The sequence below is a fragment of the Pseudophryne corroboree genome, chromosome 5 (genome assembly GCF_028390025.1).
Source record: "Pseudophryne corroboree isolate aPseCor3 chromosome 5, aPseCor3.hap2, whole genome shotgun sequence".
NCBI classification, from domain to species: Eukaryota; Metazoa; Chordata; class Amphibia; order Anura; family Myobatrachidae; genus Pseudophryne; species Pseudophryne corroboree.
Window position 1 is genome coordinate 672,160,465 of NC_086448.1, and position 26,771 is coordinate 672,187,235.

Below are 26,771 nucleotides of genomic sequence, written 5' to 3' on the forward strand. Positions count from 1 at the left end.
TGGCTTTGGTTTCCACGCACTGTTTTTGTTCCACTCCGCCACAAAGGTATGAATGAGACAGAATTATCTTCCCTTCACAGAAATCCATGACGCCAGTCACAACAGGATGGTGCGGTATGCACTAATGCACGCTTCAGCCGCAGCCTCTCCCATCTGCCCTGACCAAGCTGTATATAACAAGCAGCACCTCCAGCATAAGATGAGCAGCCTCCTCACTGACATGCTCCCATTTGTATAGCAATTAATGAACTGCAAGAGGAGTGAAACAGCAGCCAGCAAGCCCATGATGCTACATGAAGCTGAGGTGATTCCTCATTGTAATGCAGAGTGCATGAAGGAGTCACAGGGGGATGTACAGTATGATACTGAGTTTTGGTGCTAGGGGCTGTCCTTTATTTATTGTGAATGGTATATTATGCATTATGCTTTGTGGGTCCCTTCTATCCTCGTTTCACCTCTCCCCACCAGCACCACCGCCTCACTGCAACCCCTCCTCCGTGGTTTTTCTTTTGCATCCCTGCACTGGTAGTGGTGGCAAAGACAGGCAGAGAGAGGGATGAGGTCATCCCTTTCCCCATCATCCGCCAGTGGAGGAGGAGGAGGGGGAGTGGGAGGGCGGGGAGGAGGGCTGTGGTCCAGGCAGCAGTGTGGCTGCAGGGTGAGGTCACGCAGACAGGCGGCGCTGCTCTACACGCCCTGCCCACGGTCTATTCTCAGCCAGGTACCAAAGGCAGCAGCATCCAGAGAAGGGGAGTGAGGCTGGGGGAGGATGCAGAGGAGAAGGGAGGCTGGCACATAAAGCAAGGAGGGAGGCCGGGGGAGGATGCAGGAGAGAGGGGAGGCTGGCACATAGAGCGGGGAGGGAGGATGCAGAAGAGAAAGGAGGCTGGCACATAGAGCGGGGAGGGAGGATGCAGGAGAGAGGGGAGGCTGGCACATAGAGCAGGGAGGGAGGGAGGCCGCCTCTCTCACCCCTCTGCTGCCCAGCGAGCACATTTTCCCCCTTTTTTCCCCTTTTTTTTATTTTTTCTTTGAGTAGATCATCATGGCCGCTAAGTCGGACGGGACGCTGAGGATGAAGAAGGGCGATGTTGCCTTCACACCGCTGCAGAACTCTGATCACTCGGGCTCTGTGCAGGGCTTGGCTTCGGGCTCGCAGCCGGGCTCCGGTGCCGGGGACGGCGGCTGCTCGGACGGAGGCTCCCGATGCTGCTGCAGTGGCGGCAGGGCAGTGACTGGCGGAGGAGGGGGTGTGGGGTCGCCCTCTCTCTGCCTGCGCCCGGGCAGGGAGCAGCAGCGATACCTGGTGTGGGACTGCCTGTGGATCCTGGCCGCTGTCACCGTCTACTTGGCCGACGTGGGCAGCGACATCTGGCTCTCCGCGGACTACTACCTGCGGGGTCAGCGCTGGTGGTTCGGGCTGACGCTGTTCTTCGTGCTGCTGGGCTCGCTCTCCGTGCAGCTCTTCAGCTTCAGGTGGTTCGTGCACGATTTCAGCACCGAGAACAGCTCCCAGTGCTCCCCGCTGGACGGAAAGGCGGCCGTGGAGGGGGACGCCCGACCCTCTACCCCGCAGAGACAGGCTTCCACCGCCAGCAGCAAGCCCGGCAACCCCAGCGGCAACACAGCCCGGGCCGGCCAGCAGAGGTCTGCCTCCTGCTCCTTCTGCATCTGGCTCCTGCAGTCACTCATCCACATCCTGCAGCTGGGGCAGATCTGGAGGTAACTGCTGTAGCAATAATGGTGATGCCTAGGTCATGTGTGCGGAATATATCATATACTATGCAGTGTGTGGGTATAATCCTTCATATACTATGCCTGCAGTGTGTGGGTATAACCCATGTGCTGAGCCATCATATACAGTGTGTGTGTGTGTGTGTGTGTGTGTGTGTGTGTGTGTGTGTGTGTGTAATTAATCAATGTACTGAACTATCATATGCAGTACACTCTGTATGTATAACCCATGTGCTCAGCCATTATATTCAATACAGTGTGTGTGTGTGTGTGTGTGTGTGTGTGTGTGTGTGTGTATCCGTGTGTCCTGTCACATTCTGTAGGTGTTCCAGCACCAGGTTCTTGAAAACACTAAGCAGTGCTTGTTCTGAAAATGCACAATGAATGCAGTGTCTTCTAATGTCACCATACCAAGACTTACACTGCTCATGGCATATGTGTCTTTCTTTATTTCCTTGGTACAGTATAAGATAACTGCTGATCATTGCCATCTCATTAGCTATCTAGTTACCTGGGTGAGAGATGTAAAAATGTAATTTTCATGGTTGATGAAGTGGTGAGAAAGTCCACCTGCTATTATTCTTATTACTATTATTATTACTGGTATTATTATTGTCACCACCATCATCATCATCTCCGCAATGTGTGTTTTGCCCATCTACACTTGCATAGTTTGCAGCAACTGGAAATGCAGATATTTCAATTAATGCATTCACATTAGGTTTACCTTGAAACTAGTTGTTGGTGCCCAAGTGGCACATACAGTAGATCCTATGGAAAGCGTGGCAGACCTGTAAGGGTAGGGGACTGCAAGTGATGTCATGGTTTATGAGAATAGTAGGACAGCGCTCCTTGCAGACACGTGACAGTGATCCCAAACGCTGGTGCCTTTCAAACCATACTTTCCAAAAATGTTCCAGCATATTGTGCTGCACGCTGCATTTTGTGGTAAATGAAATGATTTTACATTTGCTTTGTTGACATCAAAGCACTAGCAATATCCATGGTGATTTGTCTGTTGATAGCATTAATAGCATTACACTGTATATGCTATGCTGAATTGTAGTTTTATTTGGAAATTGTTTTTGAAATGGCATGATGATGACTTACTATACTGTACGTTTTATGACATATCATTTACGTTTAGGCTTTTTCTTTATGTTAATGGCTGTTATCACAACATGCCTACATTGAGACCATAGAAATCATCTGCCATGGTATTACTCTTTCTAAGGATGCAGCTTTCGAGGGCCACGAGGCTTCAGCTGCCATCAGCTTTAATAATGTAAAAAGAATAAGATCCCTGCTGTGTCTGCTTAGCGTCAAATTATCTCTGAATACACTGAGTGACTAAAGCCACCAAGCTCACAGTTTAAAGTCTGCCATAAATGTTTCTGTGTCATGTAGAACCAGCAGAGATCAGTCCACTTTGCCCAGTGTTTTTCCTTACACATGGGCAAATCATGCACAGGGTTCTTGAATCAGGCAGGTGACACCTATTGTCTCAATTACATATTTGCCCTGTAGTGCCCTGTGCTGATGAATCTAGGTGTCTGCAACCTATGCAGATTATGTAATGTTACACATACATTAATAACCATTACATTAATATTCCCATATCTACAGCAGGTTAGTGAATTAAAGAAAATCAACACAAAGTGTGTGAGCTTTTTACCAGTGTAAGTAGATATTGTGACTGACTGTAGTAATCCCCACTAGATGTACATTTATTTGTGTAGTTACATGCTTACAGGATGCATCTACAGTGATGGTTTAAGTTGCATCCTATAGACTAGTGTCTGAGCTGTGAGAAGCAATGAGGCTTTTGCTGCTGTGTTGTAAAAATAGGATATGATCCAATAATCATCTTCTTTGCTTACCCATACAGTCCTGTATACAAGCACTTACAAAACCATTCTGTGACAGCTGTCACTCTGTACTGTGAAATGACACCAGTTGAAATGTTCATATATGAATCCCCTGACAATACATTCTAATGTTCCGCTCTGTAGCTGAATTCATTAGGAAGTCTATTTTTAGCTCTCACTCACACATGTTTACAGGTTATTTATAAAGTATCAGAAAATGGTTCCAAATTCCCATTAGTCATCTTGTGTTAATTTTGTCTTTGTTTTAATATACAGGTCAACAATTGCTATAGGATATGGCCAGTATTTTAATTGTGCCCCTGAATGTATATTTAAAGTCCTTTTGTTGTGGCTTCAAACATTTTGTGAAATGTCATATTAAATATTTATAACAGGCATATGACACTGTAGGTAAATGACAGTAATCAAACAGAAAGATTGATGGGATTTGCTTAAACTATGTTATGGGAAGCATATGACAATTTAATGGTGTGAGTTCATTAATATAAGATTAATTTATATATGTGTGTGTGTACGGTGTGTACGGTGTTGCATTTTTAGTGGTGATTAACTATATTCAATGATAATTAGTTATTAGAGAACATATTGATATTGTTTAATTATAGTTTATAAGGTATACTGTATATGTATAAAGTCTTGTACATAATTACTATAGGAACAGTTTTGATATCTCCTCAGTGTTAATTAGAAAAATATAGCATTAAAAGGGATACTGTAGCTCATTATTCCATATTTAATTGGCAATAAATGATTTCCTTTGGTATATAGGTTATAACGTATCTAGGGTTCAAAAGACATTCCATGACAATATAACGGACAAATGGATAATAGAACTTTGTAGTTGTGTCTCATACCCTTAATATAATATTCCGATATGTCTAGTTTATAACATCCATTATCACTAAAATAAACATGGTACAGGATACAGTATACATTTCAGTACCTATGTTTTGTTTTACTTATATTGTTGTATGGATAAAGTTACTTTAAAAAAAAAAAAAAGGAATTTATGTGAAAAAGAAGAGTGGAAAATGTTATTTATGAATTCACTATTTTAGGTTGGCCTTACCAGAGCAAAATGCAGCTACAGTATCTCGTGCTTACCCCCCATGTACTATAAGCCACCCACTGCCTGTAATTGTACTGCATCATTACATGGACCATGCTCAGTTACTCTTATAATGCCATTCTCCTCTCTTTACAGCTCTGGCAGAAAGTTTGTATATTCTTAACTATAATCTGTATTCTTTCAAAGTTTTGAGCCAAATTCAAATTTGAACTTGTTCTAATCCATTATAAAATAAACCAGACACAAACATCACAGTTTTACTGGTGTATTAATCATACTGATGCAGCCCTCACCTATATTGCTAAAACATGCATTTGAACCTTCCAATTTGTTAATTGATGGCCTCTAGCAACAATAATTTCCACAAAATCTTTGCTGTTTTAGAATCAGTTTTTCACATCTGCTTTGGTGTAATTCTCTTGGCATTCCCCCTTCCTTACCCTCAAGGTTTCTGTATTGAGGACTCATTAGTGTTGGCATTACACAACACAAGAAGTGTATTTGCATGCACATTACACTGGGCTCTTTGGGAGTATTATAGGTCTCAGTCTTGGAGTGCATTTTGTTGGATGACCACTGCTGAGACATTTAACAATTGCATTGAATATTCTACATTTGTACAAGTTGAGCAAACTATTTAGGATAAGTGTTTTGTAGCAAAGGAATTGGTATAATGTCGCAGATTAAGCATAAACATGATTGTGTACTTTTTCCTCCACTGTGTTAATTTTTTCACCCATTTTGCTTCTAAATTCGCTTATTGTGTTCTAGGAATTTAGGATTAATGTTTGAACACTGCTAAATTGCTAAGTCCTTGGCATGCTAAATAGGGCAGTTTGGTGCAATATGAGAATAGGTATATGTAGACACATCTATACAATAGGAAAAGTTAACACATCACACACATATATATATATATATATATATATATATATATATTATATTTACATAATAATTGTGTAAGCCTGTCCCATCTCAAAGTGCACTCACAGTGGGAGCCTGGGTTATGCCACAATGGCTCACGCTGCAAGGGAGAGGAGGACCGACTGTTAGGGTAAGTACTGGAGTAAGTGAGGAGGGGAGTCAGGATGGAGCTGTGGTTGTGGGGTGAGTGTGTGTGGAATGGCAGAGAGAGGGCGGGGCCAGCCAAAGCGGGGTTCGTGCAGAGCGAGGGAGAGGTGGGACAGAGACTTAAGTGTCTGGGTTCATTATACTAGTATATACTGTATACTGTATATCAAACATGATAATATGCGATAATGGTGATAAGCAAAATTATATCTCAATGATTTTTTCATTGTGTATTTTTGGTAGAGACTACTGACTTATCTAATCCTGGAGTAAACACTCAGAGATAGTTCATGTAACAGTGTGGGAGTTATAAACCAAAGTTTTGTTCATTTACAAGTTACTGATATAAGAAGATGAAATAAGAACACTGCCAAGAGGTCATTGTGACCATCCATTAGTTGGAAGTTAGAGAAAAGAAGCCATATGCTATAAATGATGTCTATTGATTCCTGAATAACTGCTGTTATGTGTTACCTGTGTTCACTGCAGGTCAGCAAAAGTTTGGATAAAAGCTATAGGAATTTCTAAAACTTTATTTTATATATAACTTCTATTACATATTTTTAAATTATGAATCTTGGGTATATCACTTACACAGGAAGAGCAATCTGATTTCAAAGTCTACTAGTTTATGGTAGTGAATAGACATTTTTTTTTTTGTTATCGATTACAGCTTTAAGTGTAAGGAAAAAAATGTGTCTGATTTTGACATCCAAAATTATAATTGTTTTGTATATTGAGACAATTTCTTGTGAGGTAAAAATATTAATAATTTGATTTTATAAGGCATTATTATTCTTGTTTGTTTAAAGTTAGTTATTTTCTTCAGTATTCATGTATAAGGGGGAAGCATTCATCATTTAAGACAATTAAAAAAAAAGTTTATCATTGCAAACTTAAGTTTTACATTTTATTTATACAAAATGAAATATTAAGCGAAAAAAAGTGAAAATTTTCATATGAAGCTTTGAGGAGATCTTCAATATCACTTTCCGTTATTAAATTATAAAGTGTGCTGGAGTATATCCTTGAATTGACCCAAAAAATATTACTGTCATGTGCCAAAAAGCTGGAATACCAGAATATCACTATGCCTACACATCTGAATAGAGCATTGCGTTTCGCCTTGCAAGTCAGTTTATAATTCTGCAGAGCAATGCAATTTTGTAATGTATAAGTACCTTGTCTTATGGGGAAGTACACAGATTTGTTGGTCAAGTTGGTGGCTTTCCAGCAGAAGGAATTTGACAGTTTAGGAGTGTTCTGTTCTAAGTATGGGTTAGGAACAGGAGTGCACCTACTTTTAAACCAGCATGTAACATGAGTTTGCATTTGCTGAACAAGATTGTTTCAATGAAATAGAGACAGCAAGAGCACATTTACAGAAGAGTTATTTCTGAGAGGACAGACCTTCTCATACTTGACTTTAACGTTAAGTTACTCTCTCTCTTTGTGCATTTTCAAATTTATCTGTCACAAACCTCCTCATTTGTTTAGTTATCAGAAACAGCATTGATGGGAACTTTCCCCATTGCAACCTCCTTTCCAATGGAACTCAATGGTTGTTCCAGGACTACATCTCAGTTACAGATAACTGAACAAGTGACTATTGGCTGTACAGAATACTACTTTAAAATACAGACTGACCTCAAGGTACCAATACGAGGCTCCATGACTGGAGGGACAGATGATGCACCAGTAAAACACAGAGATTAACTGTGTGCAGAATGCAGCAGGACCACGACATGAACACACTAAGGAGCTTATTTGGTAAAGAATATTTGCAGACTATCTCCCGAAAACACCTGTTTTGGGATGTACATGCAAATATTCTGAGTATTCTGAATGTAACTAGGAGGGACTGCAGCAGATATCACTGATATCTGCCGCTGGCCCTCCATTTGCAACCCCAAAAGCAGCCCCCATACCAAGCTTTGGTATGCAAATTGCAATTTGTGGGCGCAAATGCAGCGGCGAGCCAAAGCAGTAAGTAAAGTGATTGCATATGCAATCACTTTGCTTCTTACTGGTCGCTTGGATGGGATCCTATCGCAACATCTATCCCGCTGACTGAAACTTGATACATTTAGGCAAATAATTATTTTTGGCCACAAATTGCGATGATATGGAATCTTTATGTACATGTACAAACTGCAAATATTAATAAATATGAACGTGAGTCTTTGAATATGCAGAATGGAGTGCGTCAGTCAGGCCAGTAAATCCTCTCAATTGTGTAAAGTTAGTGAGTAACTTAGATGGTTATAGAGTAAATGTGCCAGGTAACAGCAGTCTGTCATAGAAATGAGGACGGGCAGAAATGGGTGAATGTTTAAAACCACTGTAAAGCAAAGTAAGAGACATGGGCATAAATTAGTTTAGAAAGCAATAAACAGAATCCAAGTGACAGGCAAAGGGTTGATCCAAACAACCATAAGGATCAGTTGGGTCACGGCAGGCAAGTCAAGATATCAAATGGTAAATTTGGTGTTGTAACAGGAGTCAGTGACCAGACCAGACAGGAAACAGAAAAGCACAGAGTCATCAGCACGGAAACGCTATCGGTACAACTTTTACAGACAAATTCTGTGTATAACAGGGGCCTATTTATGAAAGCTGGCACCAATAAGAGTCAGGTATAAGGACCAGACCTCAGGTTACATAACATGTGATAGCGATATCCCGCATACCAGCACCAAAATAATCTCATACATAGCAGCTTCCTGCTGTTACCATCGGTATTTGTAATATATAAAGCTAGGCACAGATTGATTTTCTATTGGCATCTCCAAATACTAGGCAGTAGACGTGCACCTTGATACGTGCTGAGCGGACATTCTTAAAGAGCCAGGCAGGGCCGTTTCTTGGGGCAGGCGAGCAGTGCAACCGCACTGGGCGCCCGCCGCGGCACTAACTGTGGCTCCCTGCTTCCCCCTCCTATTTCTCCCCGAGTAACCCGCTCGGGGGGCGGAGTTTCACGGAATGATGCGGTTGCGTCGTTACGTCACGACGCAACCCCGTCACTCCGCGAAACTCCCCCCCCCCGAATGGAGTACAGAGGGGGATCCAAGTTAGGAAGAGGGAAAGGCCGGCGCGAGGAGCGACTGGTGAGGCGGGCCGAAGAGCGGTTATCGCCTCTGTAAGTATTCTCTCTCTCTCTCTCTCTCTCTCAATGTGTAAAATGGGGACACCTGCCGTAATGTGTGAAATGGGGACTCTTGCCTGCCGTAGTGTGGGGATTTAATGTATTAAGGGCATTGCGGTGTGTGGCATAATATGGTGCAGGGGGCATTACTGTGTGGGGCTTAATATGGTAGAATTTTTTTTTCCTGTGGCGGTCGTGATCTGTTGGAGCAGGGTCAAAAACTGGATTGTGAGGTAGTCTTTTTAGACGAGGCCATTCCCATTTAAATGAGGCCACACCCATTTAAATGAGTCCACGCCCCCTTGTCGGGTGCGCGCAAGTTTTTTTTTTATCTAGGTGTGTGGGGGGGGGGGGGGGGCACATTTTTTATGTCATGGGGGGCGCATTTTTAAATCTCGCACTGGGAGCCAAATTGGCTAGAAACAGCCCTGGAGCCAAAGAATGTCTGCTCTTTCTGGAATTGCGACATATATAAATATGTTCAGCTATTTTATTTTACAGGAAAAAGAACTTGTGTCTCTTGTTGTATATCTTTATTACTTTGACTACACTTGGCACCAAAGGTTGTTACAACATTGTAAAATAAGGGCTTGATTCATGTTTGTAAGTAAAGCAAAAACAGCATGTAACTTTGTGTCTGGAATAACTATGTTGCAAGGCAAGGGGAGCAAAGCAGCGAATACAGAACATATATATTGTTTCTGTGCAGGGTAAATACTGGCTGCTATTGCATGTAGCCCACAAATTTTAGACAGCTTTATTTTTACACTGCAATTTAGTTTTTCGTATAAACCCACCCTTCCAAATCTAACTTTCTCTGCACGTGTTACATCTGCTCCACCTGCAGTGCAGCATGGTTTTGCCCAGTTGCTTGCTTTTTTACTTTACTTACAAACATGAACCAGGACCTAAAAGCGATCCACTAGATATTATGCTCTTCCAGCAAATGAACTGAATCTGCAAGATAGTGAATATATAATTCCCATAATACGTTTATATTGTCTGCTTCTGTATATTGAACTGATAATCTATATTATTATATACATGTTTTACAGTGATGCCTATAATGCATTTCAGGAAATTGTCTGTTAAAATTCCCTTATATTACATTATCTATAATATTTCAATAAAGAAATATAGCTATTTTTTAATTAGAGCTGAGCATTAGTTTTAGAATCATTCAGCAAAATATTTATCTTATTCTACATTTGCGGAATATTTACTATTGCACAGAGATAATGCAGATTTTTATTGATGCTCATCAAAATTATAGAAAATAACTAATTGCTGCAGTTTATTTAGAAAATATCACTAGAGTGACTGATACATAAGTGCTCAGTAATACAGGCTTCGTCGGCAAGTCTCGATCACATGACTAGGCTTTGCCGACACACATGCACAGTGGAACTGAATGGCCAGACTCGAGCTTTTAGTCCCAATTGTTAACAAAAAAATAATATTACAAAATACTAAATATTTCATAAAAAATCTGAGCTGCAAAAATGCCTTTTTTAAATTATATTTCATGATTTATTCCCTGATATTGAGATCATGAGATGGTGATAGCGAGAGGAGGATTGTGGTGATCCTTGCTCAATAGGCTCATTCATTCTTTTAATGTAGAAGGCTACCGCCGCAAGTCTTGTCTAATCTTCCACTGCAAATAACATAGTGATGGCATTTAATAGACAGGGTGTAGGGCTTTTCAGTACTTAAAAAATAAAATCATTGGTCACAAAGTGCAGCATGTTAAACCAGTGGCCTTAAGTGTTCCATGTGGTATTGTCCCTATCATGTTTATCTATACTGTCTGTTTTTTCATAGTGTGGGACCGATATTTATAAAACTGCCATAAACAAAATATAATTAAATTGGAATTATACATTCTAGCCATAACTGTTTGATGTTCAACAGTCTTCACTTAAAAATCCACAAAATCCACTATTTCCACCTTCATTATTAACATTATATTACCAGCTACAGATACTAGTTGTAGGCCCATTCATAGCTCACTGCAGCGCAAAGTAGTTATATAATAGTACTTAGTCTGCTGTTTACCGTTTTATGCACAATGCGAATGATGGTGAATTAAAGACTTGTAAGCCATTGTTCTGTGGCAAACAAAATTATCTATTGATCCATATGCTGGAGACTCAATGCTTGCGATTGCAATGTATTGTACACATTTCCTTGAAATTACTTTTACAGGATAGGCTTTAATCTCAAGAGTAGAGGTCAAGCTTCTGGGAAGCAAAGTATTGAAGTTCAAGCAGGTCGCTTACACGTGATCTTTACTCGTTGAAAAAGGCAACCGTCCATGCTAACTAAAGTCACTGAGAAGACACAATGCAACTATTGTCCTGCAAGACTTAAGCCCTGTACACACTGGGCGACAACACAGGACGATATGAACGATAACAATCTTTTTTTGCAAGATCTATTCATATCGTCCAGTGTGTATGGATGAACCATGAACCATGCGTGCACCCGCAGGTCATTTTCCATCATCCATGATCTACCGAACATGCAGCTCAATGTTACCTATATCTTTGAGGTGCATGTTCGAGGAGTGCAGGGGATGATGTCACTGAATGATAGCGTATATCGATATCGTTCAGTGTGTATGCAATGGTGATCTCCCCTAATTAGCAATCAGCGATATAGCGCTGATTGCTAACTAGGGGAGGTCGCCCAGTGTGTACCCGGCTTTAGTGCAGCCTCTACAATCATAATATTCGGCATGCAAACGTGGCCCTTGTACAGCTCCTACTTTCCCAAGTGACCCCATTTTGTAAAATTGTTTTAGTTCATTCTTTTCAACAGTGCTCAGACCACAAACTCTGTGCCCTGCTACAGCTCTGATTGCTACATCTCTAGCCAGTCAGGGTCCCCACTGTTCATGCTTGAGCCAGCATTGCTGCATCACACAGGAGGAGTGCACCTGGAAGCCCATTCTCTATCCTCACAGCATAAGCAATAAGCATGGTTCTAATAATGCCGCAGATGCAGGTTGGTTGGTTTTGCCTTATAAATCATAGACACTTTAAAAACATGGGCATATTCGCACAGAGTCCCGCACCTCTGGCAGCTCGCATACTGATACATTTAGCCCCTGGTGTTAGGATTATCATTGAAAATAAATCCTTGCACTATGGCCCTCATTCCGAGTTGTTCGCTCGCTAGCTGCTTTTAGCAGCATTGCAAACGCTAGGCCGCCATCCTCTGGGAGTGTATCTTAGCTTAGCAGAATAGCGAACGAAAGATTAGCAGAACTGCTACTAAATAATTCCTTGCAGTTTCTGAGTTCCTAGACTGCGATCACCTCAGTCTGTTTAGTTCCTGCTTTGACGTCACAAACACGCCCTGCGTTCGGCCAGCCACTCCCCCGTTTCTCCAGCCACTCCTGCGTTTTTACCTGGCACGCCTGCGTTTTTTAGCACACTCCCTGAAAACGGACAGTTTCCGCCCAGAAACACCCACTTCCTGTCAATCACACTACGATCACTCGAGCGATGAAAAAACGTCGCTCGAGGTTGTGTAAATCTACAAAGTTTTGTGTGAAATTACTTAGCGCATGTGCGCTGCGTACCATGCGCATGCGCATTTTTGCCGTTTTTTTCACTTAATCGATGCACTGCGAAAATCGGCAGCGAGCGAACAACTCGGAATGACCACCAATATTCACATTTTTCATGCAAAAGAGTAATATAGTGTATCCAATATTTACAACAACACATAAAAAAAAAAAAAAAAAATATATATATATATATATCAAAATATATCACAGAGCACCCGGGTAAAAGCTAAGGGCTCTATTTACTAAGCCTTGTAATTTTTCAAACACCAGCCTGTGACATGGCAGTTAGGAGCCGATTGGCTGGTACTTTATCTCTAGCGACTTTATCTCCATCCAAGGCTTAGTAAATAGACCCCTAAGTCTTTTATCACCACATGTCACAAGAAGCAGGCCCAGATAAATATAAGTTCTGTAGGCTTTATGTGAAATTGTAACAGTACTCTAGGAATATGCCTGGCTAGCCAACCACATCATGATAATAGCAGAGTTTTCCCTTGACACAGTAAATATACTTGCCCACACTCCAAAACTCATTAACATAGCTTCTGAAAAGAGCAGTGTACATAATAGCATCAAAAATCATCCTTAATTCGCTCATGCAAAATAAAGCTTCTGCTATTCCTTTTCAATCTTAGCAATTACCGCAGATAAGTGAAACAATTATAGGCAAACAAACACAACTAGAATTCAAGCTGCTTCTATGAAAAAAACCAATTTTTTTTTTAAATTCACAAAATTGTAGATAAAACTTTCTATGCTATGGAAATGAAATATTTGACTTACAAGGTGTATTGTTCCTAAGGGGCCAATTAACTATTTCTTAACAGAAACGCAGTGTTGGTAATTTACGAAGGCCTGGTCTGCAGCTTTTGTTCCACTGTGCACCTCGTTTTACACAATAATTATTTTTTTTGGGAATTAAAGAACAATAAATGTCTTGAAAGATAAAGGCAGAAAACTTGCTAAAGTTATATGATTTGCTGGTGCTTCATTTAACTACATTATTTGGCGTGGTAGAAGCCCTGGCAGCCCAAGCACCTGTAAAAGAGGACCTAAAGAATACAGACTGAATAGGTTGTATGGAGATTTCAGCTGGCAGGAGATAGACGGACAGAGTTTGCGGTGTGAAAGCATTTCCACTAAAATAGCGAAGTGTTACACCAATGCACCTTATTTTATGGAGCAAAGCAGAAACTATTTTATTTTGTGCAGTGAGTGTAGAAATGAAATAAAGGGGAATATAGTGCACATTTTTAAGGAAGATCTGAGGCTGTGTGACCATTCCACCTTCACATGGAATTTCTGTACCAGCTCAGACCTGACAGACATCAGATCTCATCCTACTGTTTTAATGATGCAAAATTCTTCTTCACAATGCAATGAGTGATAAAAATATATAATTAAAAAATGTCAGTATGCCTTCTACACCCTCCCCCAACCCAGATTCGGCCTTCAATTGCATACTTGCCAACATTTTTTACCTGCCCCCAGAGAATCCTGGAAGGTAGGGGCAAGGGGCAAAACAGGTGGCATTTAAAGGTGATTCATGTCACCTCCAGGCTCCACCTCCCTGCACCCCTACCCTACCCAGTGCTGTGCATCATAAAATTGCACACTGTTCATGATGTTGTGATTTGGCATGATTTGCGGCTGGAGAGTGACCAGCTTTTCTTTGCGTCCGGGACTACTCAGACAGTTCATGAGTCTCCTGTAGGGTACTAGACTGCCCATGCTGGTAATCACTACCACTTTAGCAGTGAAAACAGTATCACAATAGCCCTGCTAGTGATAACAGCCTTTTGCTGTCTAGTCCTGCTGATAAGCGAGAATTAATGGGGCATCCTACCCATCTTGCTTTTTATATACAGGGTAGTCTGCAGGGGTACTGTTTTATTACAGGTGGATGGGGCATACCCCAAACTGTCTAGTTGAACATTACTATGTCTACTTTGCAATGTGGAGTCTTGATGCTGTTGTCTTACCACCTACCTGCCAAGATTAAGATATTCTAGAACAATGATATTATAGCTCCTCATGCTGCATTACATATAGAATTGCTACTATACACAGATGGATCCATGTTTATCTTGCCCTTTAATAGGATTAATTGAGCCAGGTCAGTCAGACTTAATCCCCTGCTGTAATGACTTAATCCCCTGATGTATTGTTCTCTGTATTGTACTGCAGCTGAGAACAGTAGATGAAAGGTTTATGTTAATAAACCATGGTGTGCCTAGGCACGGCAAAGAAGTCAAGATAAATGTGGACCCATCTGTACCATCTGTGAATAATTATCTATTATGGATAGCAACAATATACATGTTTATTCTGATTGTCTGTATAGAGGAATGCCCTAGATGAGAAACCAGATAGAATGCAAAGCTAAGCCAATGGCTCTATAATGTTGCCACCTAAATCCAGATTCTAGCCTCAAGAAAAGAACATCCCTAATGACTAAGCCAGCAATGGACTAGATAATTAATATTACAGTGTATAATAAATCGATGCATGGTACAGAGAGATCAGGTTATAAAGGAATGACTTACCCTTGAAATGATCTGTTTGGAAGAACAGTATTTTATGTATATACAGTATGTAAAATATTTAAAAACCCATTTTATGCATTAATTATTTAACATTAACTTTTATTATATATTATCATGTCTTGTTTAAAACTACCACAGTATATTGGACATTTGCTTTGAATACTGAATATGCAATGGGCAAATTGTGTCTCAGACTGGTGTTTACTATTGGGAGAGCTGCCTTGTCTTATTCATTGCCTATTGGAGCAGAGACAACCCTTGGGGTTCATTGGAGCATAGCGCCTGTCAGTAATCACACTGAAACATACATATATTTTGACAGGTCCGCAGTAATACTGCTTTGCCTTTTTAGCAAATCTAATTTATTTTTTGTCACTGAGAGACAAAAAAATTGTATGCAGGGTAGAATTTGTCATTACGTTATGGTAGGGGAGTCTCAATCCATTGCTCAGTATTGCTAGACTCCGTTTTGCACAATGTAACATTAATTTTGGAATTCTCTTAGACAGAAATCCATTTTGATTTGTTAATTCACCATATGACACATGCAGCAGAATACATTAAAGTATGGCACATTAGAGCTGCAATCCGTTCTGTTCATTTTATTTTATTTTATTTAGAAAGGTACATTCTAGGATTTAGTTATTGTGGTTTGGTGCAGGTTTGTGTATTACACGTTTACAGGATTTGTCAGCAACACAGTGAAGGCCAGGGCTGTAGACAGCTAGCCAGTGTCTCAGTAATGCTGGGGGCGTGGCCTAATCATGGAAGGGTGGCTATGCCCCCTTTTAAAAAAACAACCTTGCAAACTACTTTTAATGCGCCATGCACCCCTCAGCCAGGGACAGATCCAGGGTGGGGTTGGGGGATGCGTTCAGTGCATTCGTTCCCCCTACCTGCCGGCAGAGGAGACTGATGACAGTGGCAGCAGCATCACTGGACCCACCGCAGCCAAGCACACAGCTGTGTTTACTGGACTGGGGAGAGGCTGCTGCCGGCCCACATGTAAGGGGGGGGGGGGGGGGTAGTGCAGACCCGGGCCACTGCAAGGGACCTCCAAGAAGCATGGGCCCATGTAAAATTAGTACCTGCTGCCCACCTCCTCACCTCACAGTGCCACTGTCAAAAGCAGACATTTTGTGAGCTGAACCAATATATGAGAGAGTGACGAATGGTTCTTCCATAGGAAGTGATGTTATAGGGCCTTAACACATAGTTGTACGCAATCACATATGTGAAATATATTTAAATTATATTCACCTGGCTGGTTGTGTATCACCTCCTGACAGGTTTCCAGGTATATATAGTGAGCTGCTGAGACACACCATGGGGCAGATTTACTAAAATGGGATGTTGCCCATAGCAACCAATCATATTCTACTTCTCATTTATCTAGCACCTATCTAGAAGATAATACCTGGCATATGATTGGTTGCTATGGGAAACATCCCATCTTAAATAGAACTCCCATCTTAGTAAATTAACCCCCATGTGTAACTTGTTAAGCCAAGGGTCCTTTCCTGTCAGACTCACGCTTATTGGGTCTGTTCACAGGATTTGGCTTTGTTCGGTGGCTGGCCTTCCTGCAGCAATTTGCCTGATATTTAATGTTCTGCGTCTGTCAGTTGAGTTTATCCACATGCTTGAAATGGCTGAGAGAATTTTCTGTCAGCACAAGGCAGGATACTTATACTTAGGGCGCGGATCTGCTCCTCCTCCCTGGTGTCTGGCTTGCTCACCACTTTCCTCTATCTCTTCTTTTTCCCTCTGCATAAGTTCCTACTCTTCTCTCCCCGCTTGCTCCTACCCCTCTCCGACATCCTGCTTTACGTTGTTTCCTTCCCTCATGACTCATCCCCTCCTACAGTCCCTTCCCCTCCTCACTATCCCTCCTCCTCATTGTGTCCGTACTTGCACACGTGCAATCTGGTTTTGTGATGGGGCAAGGGAATCTGAGCTTTCTGTCTACCTTCCTGTGGGCAGCAGGAGTCTTTGTATTGATATGGGAGTCTCCCATTGAATTCAGGAGGGTAGGCAACCTTTGCCCATTCTTAGTGTCAACAATATAAAAAAAATGACAATAATTACAATAACAATCTTATTCACATTACAAAACACAGATATACTTCATCCATAATACGCAGTAGACACCAACACATTGTTAGTGGCTATTTTGTTGGAACGGAACATGTATTGAACACGTGAGGGATGAGTGAAAATGACAGTATATGAATTTGTGTGGGGCAGCATGTCTCGTACCTCAGCTTGAACATTTTGTACCCCAGGGGGTACAGGTTCCCCTGGTTAAGAACTCAGTCCATCTGAGGATTTGGTGCTGTAGATCACATCACCATAATCCTCTGGTAAATGTGTCTGAAGTAAACAAATTGGGATTAGTCAGGAGTACCAGCACTCAAATCACAAGGGGTAAATGTAGAGGACTTTGCAAGTTTAAAATATCTTATTACATTTACATAACGCTCATTTAGACAAATAATGTAACAGCATTTATAAGCATACGTGACGAGTTAATGTATGTAAATCCAGGTCCATCATTCTCTGTGCATATAGAGACAATATTTGCTTTAGAGGTAATACAGCAATCTGACATATACAGCAACTCATCACTTACCATACAAGATAATTCATATAATCGTCTTATTTAGGAAACTATACAGTATTTGTTAAATAAAACTCCCAGATTACTGTTAAAGCACGCCTGCTACGGGTAATGTAAAGGACACAGGGGGATATGTATGAGGAAGGGAAAAGAGTGGCAAAGTGAGCCAATGGAGAAGTTGCCTATGGTAGCCAATCATCTTTGAGGTAACATTTATTAAGTGCACTCTATAAAATTATTAGTAGCAGTTAATTGGTTGCCATGGGACACTTCTCCACTTGCTCAATTCTCCATTCTTTTCATTACTTCATACTTTTCCCCCATAATTCCCTGCTAAAAAAAAACTAAAACGAACCACAATAAAATAAAAAAAGAGTCAAGAGCCCCCCTTTGAAGGTGTGACAGGTTCAAGGTGTGCATCATCGAACGTAGACTTCATGGCCCTGCGTGTCCAGATCCGGAAATTGTGATCAATGGTCACGAAGGTGATCCGAGGCTGCGTCCTCAGACGCAGCACTTGGATATCGCAAATGCTGACAGGAGACGTCGATCTCCTACAGACACCTCCTGTTGCATTTGAATTTTGATGCCACGGAATTGCACAGCCGCGAGGCCCATCCGCTCATGAATCGGGCCCCTTGTTCTGCATATTTATGTTTTCAGACCATTTAATAACATAGAGCAAATACCACTAATTTGCTTTTGATACTACATTGAATACATAAACTCAGACCACTCTAGTTCATTTCAGACTGATGAGCACAGTCTTGACAGATGTCTCTCATTTCACGGCATAGAAATTCAATCTATATTTGGCATCAGGCAGGCTGCTCTCTAGTATAAGGAAACTCCTTGGATAATTGAAAGGTGAAGTGTATAAACCCAACTGCATTATTTACACTACTACAATTTCTGTATGTGATACCCACTTACTGTATATGTTGATGAACTTCATAACATGTATAGAAACAGCAATTTATAGCATCACTGTTGCCAAGGAATCTTCTACATCTCATCAGAAGCAGAATAATGTTAGTGATTCCTGGTAACAAATGACGGTGTACCTAATGCTCGCACACTTCTGAGGCAATATTTGTAAAATAATAGGCTGTCAGCTCAGTAGGAACCAATGATATCGCCAACCGAGATGTTTTAACCAGATGTGGATAAATGCTTGAACTTGTGTGATGAGTTGTAGCAAAAATCTAAAAAATTGTAGTCATTTCTCAACTTTAATTGTCAGGATTCCAAGCAGTCGGGATGCCGGTGTTAATATTCTGACCACCGAAATCCTTACTGCCCGTGTCCCATACCCAACCCTATTAAACACATTAAATGTCTATTTGGCTAGAAGAGTACAATCACAAAAAAGCTTAAGGGCCTAATTCAGACCTGATCGCAGCAGCAAATTTGTTAGCACTTGGGAAAAACCATGTGCACTGCAGGGGAGGGGGGGGGGGGGCAGATGTAACATGTGCAGAGAGAGTTCGATTTGGGTGGGGTGTGTTCAAACTGAAATCTAAATTGCAGTGTAAAAATAAAGCAGCCAGTATTTACCCTGCACAGAAACAATATAACCCACCCAAATCGAACTCTCTCTGCACATGTTACACCCCCCCCCCCTGCAGTGCATATGGTTTTGCCCAACTGCTAACAGATTTGCTGCTGCGATCAGGTCTGATTTACCCCCATAGTTCTGTTATAGTTAATTTATGTTGCAAGGAGAAATGGGTGTCATAGAAGTCATTCTTTTTATGAAACCTTGAGTTTATAGAAGTGTACAAAATATAATACATTCAGGATTCAATAGAATGTTTTTTTTGCAGATTATTATTATTATTATTATTATTACTGCTACAGTTAATTGACACAGTTATAAATTACCCACTGTTAAATTAGCCTCTAACGAATGTGCACATTCAATTTCAAGATTGTTTTCTTTAACCAGCCAAGCTGTGTATTAGTAAATTGGACACAAGGAGATTCTGCATTGAGATTCCAATCATTGTTATGTAGCAGGTTATTTGGTGTCAGGAAAATAACTAAGTGTTGCAGTATGTATGGGACTTTTTTTACCTACTGTGGTTCTCACTTGTTAAATAGCTCTGAATTTGTAAACGCCAGCAATACATTTTATGGAGGACTCAAAATTTAGCATATTAAATACGCCCCACAGACACATAATGGTCATAAATATTCATATCAGTCTAATAAACTCACATTTAGGGTGTCATTTACAGTTGAATGCATTTGTGTCCTAGATGCACAAGTAAAATGTATGCTGCAAAAAAGAGGGGACAATTACACATTTATTTTGAGATGCACATATCTTAGTTTGGTCTAGTTGCCACTAAGCGGGGAGAGGGGTTGGGGGGGGGGGGGGGGTAATTCTATGGAACAGTCACACTGAATCGGGACTCCTGTTATTGTTGGACATAGCAGCAGTCTGTCAAGCATGGGCTGCATCCACTAGTGGTACCAAACTCACACAAAAGTGGGCACAGGCACAGTTCCTGCTGTTCTGGACATATTTTTAAAGCATCAGTAATTCAAAAGACAGAACCAGGCTGCCATTTGAATTATTGGTTCTATAAAAAATATGGGCAGATTTGCTGGAATCGCAGCCGTGCCTGCATCTTGCAGGGTATTACATAGGCTCTACGCATAGATTATAATCATCAGGATTTAGGTTTGCCGTCGTTTTATGGCTTTGGCCTTTTCTTTGGTTAACCATGATTTTTGTTTTAACTAAATAAATTGAATGTATGCATGTATGCAGACTGTGTATATGTTTTGCAATATACAGTAAGTCTCTGTTTACAAATGTATTGAGTTTACAAGTGCAAGAAGCCTTTGTTGGAGCTCATTATTTTCCATAAAAACTTAGGCAGATTTAGATATATCTATATGTAGAGAACCCTGGTAGTATTACAGTTAATAAGTACAGAGAAAATATGAACATTTTCTGTAGGTGTTTTACCCCCCGCAGCTAGCGATGCAGTTTCCTCTTGTCCAGGGCACCTGTGCATGAACTGTAGAATGCCACCACACTATAATAATATCTACTGGGAAAAAAGTCTAGACATTAGCTCGATAAACATTGATTCAAAAGTCTGGTATCAATCTGTTAATCCTTAAGGTATTTAATTGTTATTCAGGCGTTATATGTGGACACATTGTGGTCATCTAGACTCATCCAGATAACGGAAACCCTGATGCCTACAGTTAAGGATATATAGATTACATTTTTTAATTAAATATCAAAGTAGAATTTCTTTTATGGTCAGTAATTACTGTATTTCTAGGATTATGTAATATTTTCTTATTATTGTGCATGTTAACCAGGAATGACATTTTTCTGCAACATCCATAAATTCTCTAGTACAGTAAACACAATGTTTTGCAGCATTTTGTAGTTTGCAGGAATCAGTAAATACATTCTCACTACTAAATACTATTGAATACTGAATACTACTGATGAAAATGTATTCATGTGTCAACGGTTTTTATTACATGGTTGATGTGACTTTTAAGGTAGAACCCAATGAAATTTAAAATTACTTTACATACATTGTGAAATTAATAGATGCACTTTCCAGAATATTACTACATTTGTCTACATCAAAATTACTATAATAAAATATAATATAGTTACAATTGTCATACTGTCAAAATGTTACATTTGTAACGATTCCAAAGAAATTAGGTTACAGTGCAGAAACAAGTTTAACTACATTGTTATTGGCTATTCATTTAAACAATGAATTGCAAATAATTTAAAGCTCTAGGTTCAATGTTCTATATTGGATTGGCAAAAGATGTGTGTGTGTGTTGGGGGGAGGGTGTGTGTGTGTGTGTGTGTGTGTGTGTGTGGGGGGGGGGTAACCTAGTAGCTGTGTTAGTTGTTGCACAAAAAAATGGTCTTTTATTGAGATTTTTGCCCGATGGACATTATCGGGTTATCAAAATATAGCCCATGACTTCTGAAATCTATCCACAGCCCGGCACCCCCACACCCCCACCCAGCAGCTGAACACACTAGCAGCCGCTTGGGAAATGTAAAAATAAGCAGCCCTAACTTTCTCTAAGAAGCTCCGGAGTCTGCAGAGAGGATCATGTGCCGGGAAATTGAAGTTGCAATCGTCGCAATGTTCCGATCGTCAATGGTCTCAATGTTCCGGTCATTGATGTTTGTACTGATGTGATTTAAAAAAACAAATTACATTTATTAAATTATTTTTTTTTAAAGAAAATTTGTATTGGACATACTTTAAGTAAATGTTCTTAGCCTAATGCAATCATAAAAAAATGACAATTTCTGAGCATTTAAAAAAAAAAAAAATTAGTTGGTTAAGTGTCTTTTCCCAGTGCCACGCGGTAATTAGCCGACAATTAGTATTATTAATTGAATTTGCTTGTATGTATGTGTAGCAAAGCCCCGTTTGGGCATTTGGTTATCAGATTTTGCTATGGCATCTGATTATGCCACTAGTCATTGGTAATAATAAAATAAAATAACAGGAAAGATCAGGTCATATATTCATTGAGATTAAGCCAAGTGTCAGAGCGGCGTTTTCCAAATGTCTGAACTGGAAACAGTAGCTTTCTACAATGCGTAGATGTCATCATGAAATGAAATGCAATGGGGAACGTTACAGTAATACCACTGCCAAAGCACTGTATGCAGCATTTTTCATGGAAGAATACAGTGTAACAAGGGAACTGCATTTCTCATTCATGTTCACGATATGCTGACTGAGTGTATAATTGCTGTAGTAAGCCTTGGTTTCAAAAACACACCAATGTAATCTGCGTGACTGACACTACCCTGAAATGATACAGTCCATTAAGCTCAGTCTCTAACAGTACTTTCTGTACCCTGCTGGAGCAGTCTCAGTTTCTTGAAGCAATGCCACTAATAACACTAGCCTCCTACAAAGTAGTTTGTTAAAACTATTGTATTACCCATGGTTTGTAGATAATTATATATCTTCACTGCCCTTTGTGTTAAAAACACGCACACAAACAAATGGGGATGGAAGAGGTAGCACCTTAATCGTTTGAATGCACCGTTTATTCCCCAAATGATAATAATTTGATCATTACAAATTTTAATTTGCTTTTGTGTTGCTTTATGTCTGAGAAATATTTTTTAAACATTTTCGCTTCTGTGCTGCACTAGTGATTAAAGGGAGTATGCAATTTGCTTCAGTAATCTCGGAGTTGTTGATTTCACCCCTTTGCATATTCAATCGAGGCCCGTTTTCACCCATTTTTTAGGGATATTTTCACCAATGCCTTTTCACCTTTTTTTGTGAAAAGGCATTGGCGAAAAATGCCTCAAAATCAGTTAAAACGGTCCGCGTTTTCGCTGGCACAGGTGAAAAAATTTCACTCCACTGAAATATTTGCTTAGGCGAAAAAAACGACCTTGCTATTGAATAGGGCGAATCCCCATTCACCCTAAAAATAGCGAAAAGTCATGTTTTTACGCCTAGGCGAATAAAACGGACCTAATTGTATACCCCCCTAAGTGTGTTGTACAGAGTTGCAAGAATGTTAAACGGGTATGGTTGTCTGTGAAGTTGAGTTTCATCATTTTAAATTAACTTGATGCATATTTGTTAATATCTCCAGCTCACAGGTAGATAGGCTAGAAACAATTTTAAGCTGTGTGATAGAGCTCATTCTCTAATATAAAGTTATATTAAAAGTCAGCTCTTTACAGTATAAAACCACACATGTGGGTTGAGTGTTTAGAAACAAGGCACACAATTATAAAGTAATTTCTAGTTTTACATTAAAAATGACAGCTGAGGATGTATTATTAGACTTTATATAATACATTAGTTTTTTCTAATGAACACTGAAAGTGAGGGCATCAAAGCTCACTAACTATATAGTAACATAGTAACATTGTTGATGAGGTTGAAAAAAGACAAAATGTCCATCGAGTTCAACCTATAATGCAAATGCCAATCTAACTATTGTTTACTAAATGACCCGTATGAAGATATGTTTGTTAGACTAATAGCAACCATAATTCACGCTTTAGCTTATATAAACTATCTTTAAATGCTATACCCTTTCATATTTCTTTCAGTTAGGAAATTATCTAATCCATTTTTAAACTTGTTGACTGAGTCCACCATTATTACCATCTCTGACTGAGAATTCCAAAATCTTACTGCCCTTACTGTGAAGAACCCTTTCCTTATATGCAATAAAGTCAGAACTCACTGTTTTACGTAATTTTACAGTATTTAATACATTTAATACAAGTTTATTTTAGGCAGCAGGAATGTTTGTAAAAATAATTTTGAAATCATTATACTGTCAACTATAGTATATCAGCTAAAGGGGTGTATTAAGTGTTTTAAATAGAAATGACTGTAAATTGCCTTTCACCAAAGTGCAACTGGTGACTAGTAAAAAGATTCTGTAATTTCAGTATTTCTGATCCTTGAATATACTTATATAAAGTTTTTATTAAAAAATATTTCCTCCATTATAAATGAGCCCAACTTTACGAGTCGGTGCTCATACCTAATTTCTTCCATTGTCTTTTATAAATTTAGTCCTTCTAATGAACTGGTGGCCAACATTGTACATGTGCGGCGGGATGTAATGGAGTCAGTTTGCACGATGCCGAACGATCTCTGATTTTTTTTTTAAAGGGGCAATCATTTACAGGGCATGGTTTTGCCATGTAAGTGATTGCCCCCTTAAAAAAAAGTCCTATTTCGGCCAGCATCCCGCACAGCCGCCGGACTCGGGCGGCATTACATCTGTCCCATGATATGCAGTATGCTAGATTGTTTGTTACCACTTAAGCTGTGTAAACACGGTGAGATAAATCCTTTCGATTTTGACTATATAGTCAAAATCGGAAGGACAGTTAGTGCAAATCGAAAAGGTGTTTTGCCGCTTGCGATACTGATTTGATCCCGATGCGCACTCCCGTGGGGTCGTTATCGCAAGGCTAGATAGACTGTGCAGGCAAGTCAATCTTGACTATATAGTGTACTATCTACTACAAAGTATAGTCAAAATTGATACTTAGTCAAAATCGTACATAGTCAAAATTTGTACTATCTGTGCTATCTGAGCTCTGGGGGAGTTCAAGGGAAATCACATAGTCAGAATCGGGCATAGCAAGGATCTCACCGTGTGTACGGATCTCACCGTGTGTGCAGATCTCACCGTGTGTACACACCTTTACATCGTCTAGCTGTAACCAGTTAAAGTATGTTGGCTATTTCTTGTGGTAATCTAGGTTTATTACTATTTTGTTTCTAATTGTGGAGTGCAATGAAAGATGCTGGTGCTATATAAATAATGTTAATAAATATATCTAGTACATTAGCTATGACTACTGCATATGAACACAATAAAATTAATTCTACTTAGTTACACTCCCACCAATCAGTGTAATCAAACACCGCATTTTTATGTGTTCTGTTAAGTGGAATAGGGAGCAGTTAGTACAATCTCACTTAATTATCATTCAGAAGAATTACTTTTCTGTTAGCTCCCTATTCATCACATTGTATTTGTTAATTTATGCCTCTAAAGTGTTACCATGTAAGAAGTGGTGGTTTCTAAATACAGCACCTAGATCACAAGAATATGTCACTATGGAGTCACATTCTGCTGTGTTTTAGCATCTTTGCCGCGGTCGTGTCTGCTAGTCTCAGACCTTTCCTGGTGTACAGCTGTGCGCCTGAATGTGCAAGGACTGAGATACCCACTTTGAGTGTGTGTCACCAAGGAACCACCAGCACCAAAACTCTCCTTCGCACATACATCTAAAGGTGCATACACACGGTGTGATGTGTGCTTACAATTTTGACTATATAGTCAAAATCGTAAGAAAAGTTAGCACATATCGCACCGTGTGTATACAGCTTGCGATACCGATGCACGCTCCCGTGGGGTCGGTATCGCAAGAAAAAATAGACTGTGCAGGCAAGGCATTTTTGACTATATTGTGTACAGTCTAGTTTCAATTATAGTCAAAATTGTACATAGCCAAAATCGCACCATGTGTACAGTCAATATTGGTGGTTCTGGGCTCCGGGGAGTTCAAGGGAAATCGCAAAGTCAAAATCGTCCCTTAGCCAGAATCGCACCTTAAAATCGCTACTGTGGCTCTGTACGAGCACAATCAGGATGCATGCGAGGTGCAACTTAGACACATGCACAGTATCAAATAATCTCCCAGCTGTGTCTGGTATTGACATAACGTGCGGCTCAGAATCAAACTCTATGTAGCCTTCTGTCAGGGGGATTGTCAACTCCCAGCAGGCCCTTTGTGAGGTCAGAAAACTGGAACATTTTGTTTTACTTTCTTCATTGTCCTCTTTACAGAGAAAAGGTTATGCTAGATATCATTGCATTTTATAGATCTGTATGAGTGAGGGGCATTTTATCATAGGAGGGCGTCCTTGTGCAACTGGAATGGGGCCTCCCTTGCACCGGTGCAAGTGCAAAGAAGCCTCTGGTGCTTTAACAGAGTCTGCTGGGCTTGCTCAAAGTAACCCTGGCTGCAGGGTGTGCAGCGTGGGCTTACCTTGACTCAGAGGCCTGCATCTGTATCCAGTTGCATTCAACTCTGCTTCAGGCCTAATGTATCATGTAGAGTATTTTTCTCTTTATCCTAAATATGTATTTATATCTATATGGATTTTTTAAGAGAGGAGTGGCGGCTAGGGCTAACCCTTGGGGAAGGGGGGGGGGGCTAGGGATATCCCTCACCCTAGTGCCTTACCCTAACCCACCCTAGTGCTTAGCCATCCGCCCTATCCCAGCCTCCCCGGGCCGTAACCCTAACAGTAACCACAATACTTACCTTTAGGATGTCGACTGTCGGAGTTCCGGCACAGGTCTCCCTCGTGGTGTCAGGAATCCGGCATCGGTCACATGACCGCCGATATCCCGTCCGTCAGGATCCTAAACGCATCCCATCTTACATCATCCCAGGATGACAGGCAGAAAGGTGACAGTGGCAGCAGGGACAGATTACATGGTGAGACACATTGTTAAAGGCACCAAGGCAGTAAGACTTTTCTGCACGTAGAGTCCCTGCAGGCCCTGTCGTTTCTCTCCCTAGTGTGTGGT

The 26,771-nt window shown here is 40.5% G+C and overlaps 1 protein-coding gene across 1 annotated transcript in view; it reads left to right on the forward strand.

Moving 5' to 3' along the window:
• The first annotated feature begins 890 nt into the window (after positions 1 to 890).
• XKR4 (XK related 4) overlaps positions 891 to 26,771 on the forward strand; it is a 481,737-nt gene continuing 455,856 nt past the window's right edge. The window contains exon 1 of the mRNA XM_063923730.1: positions 891 to 1,722. Coding sequence (XP_063779800.1) covers positions 1,046 to 1,722 — 677 coding nt within the window. The 5' untranslated portion in view covers positions 891 to 1,045. The remainder of the gene's footprint in view (positions 1,723 to 26,771) is intronic.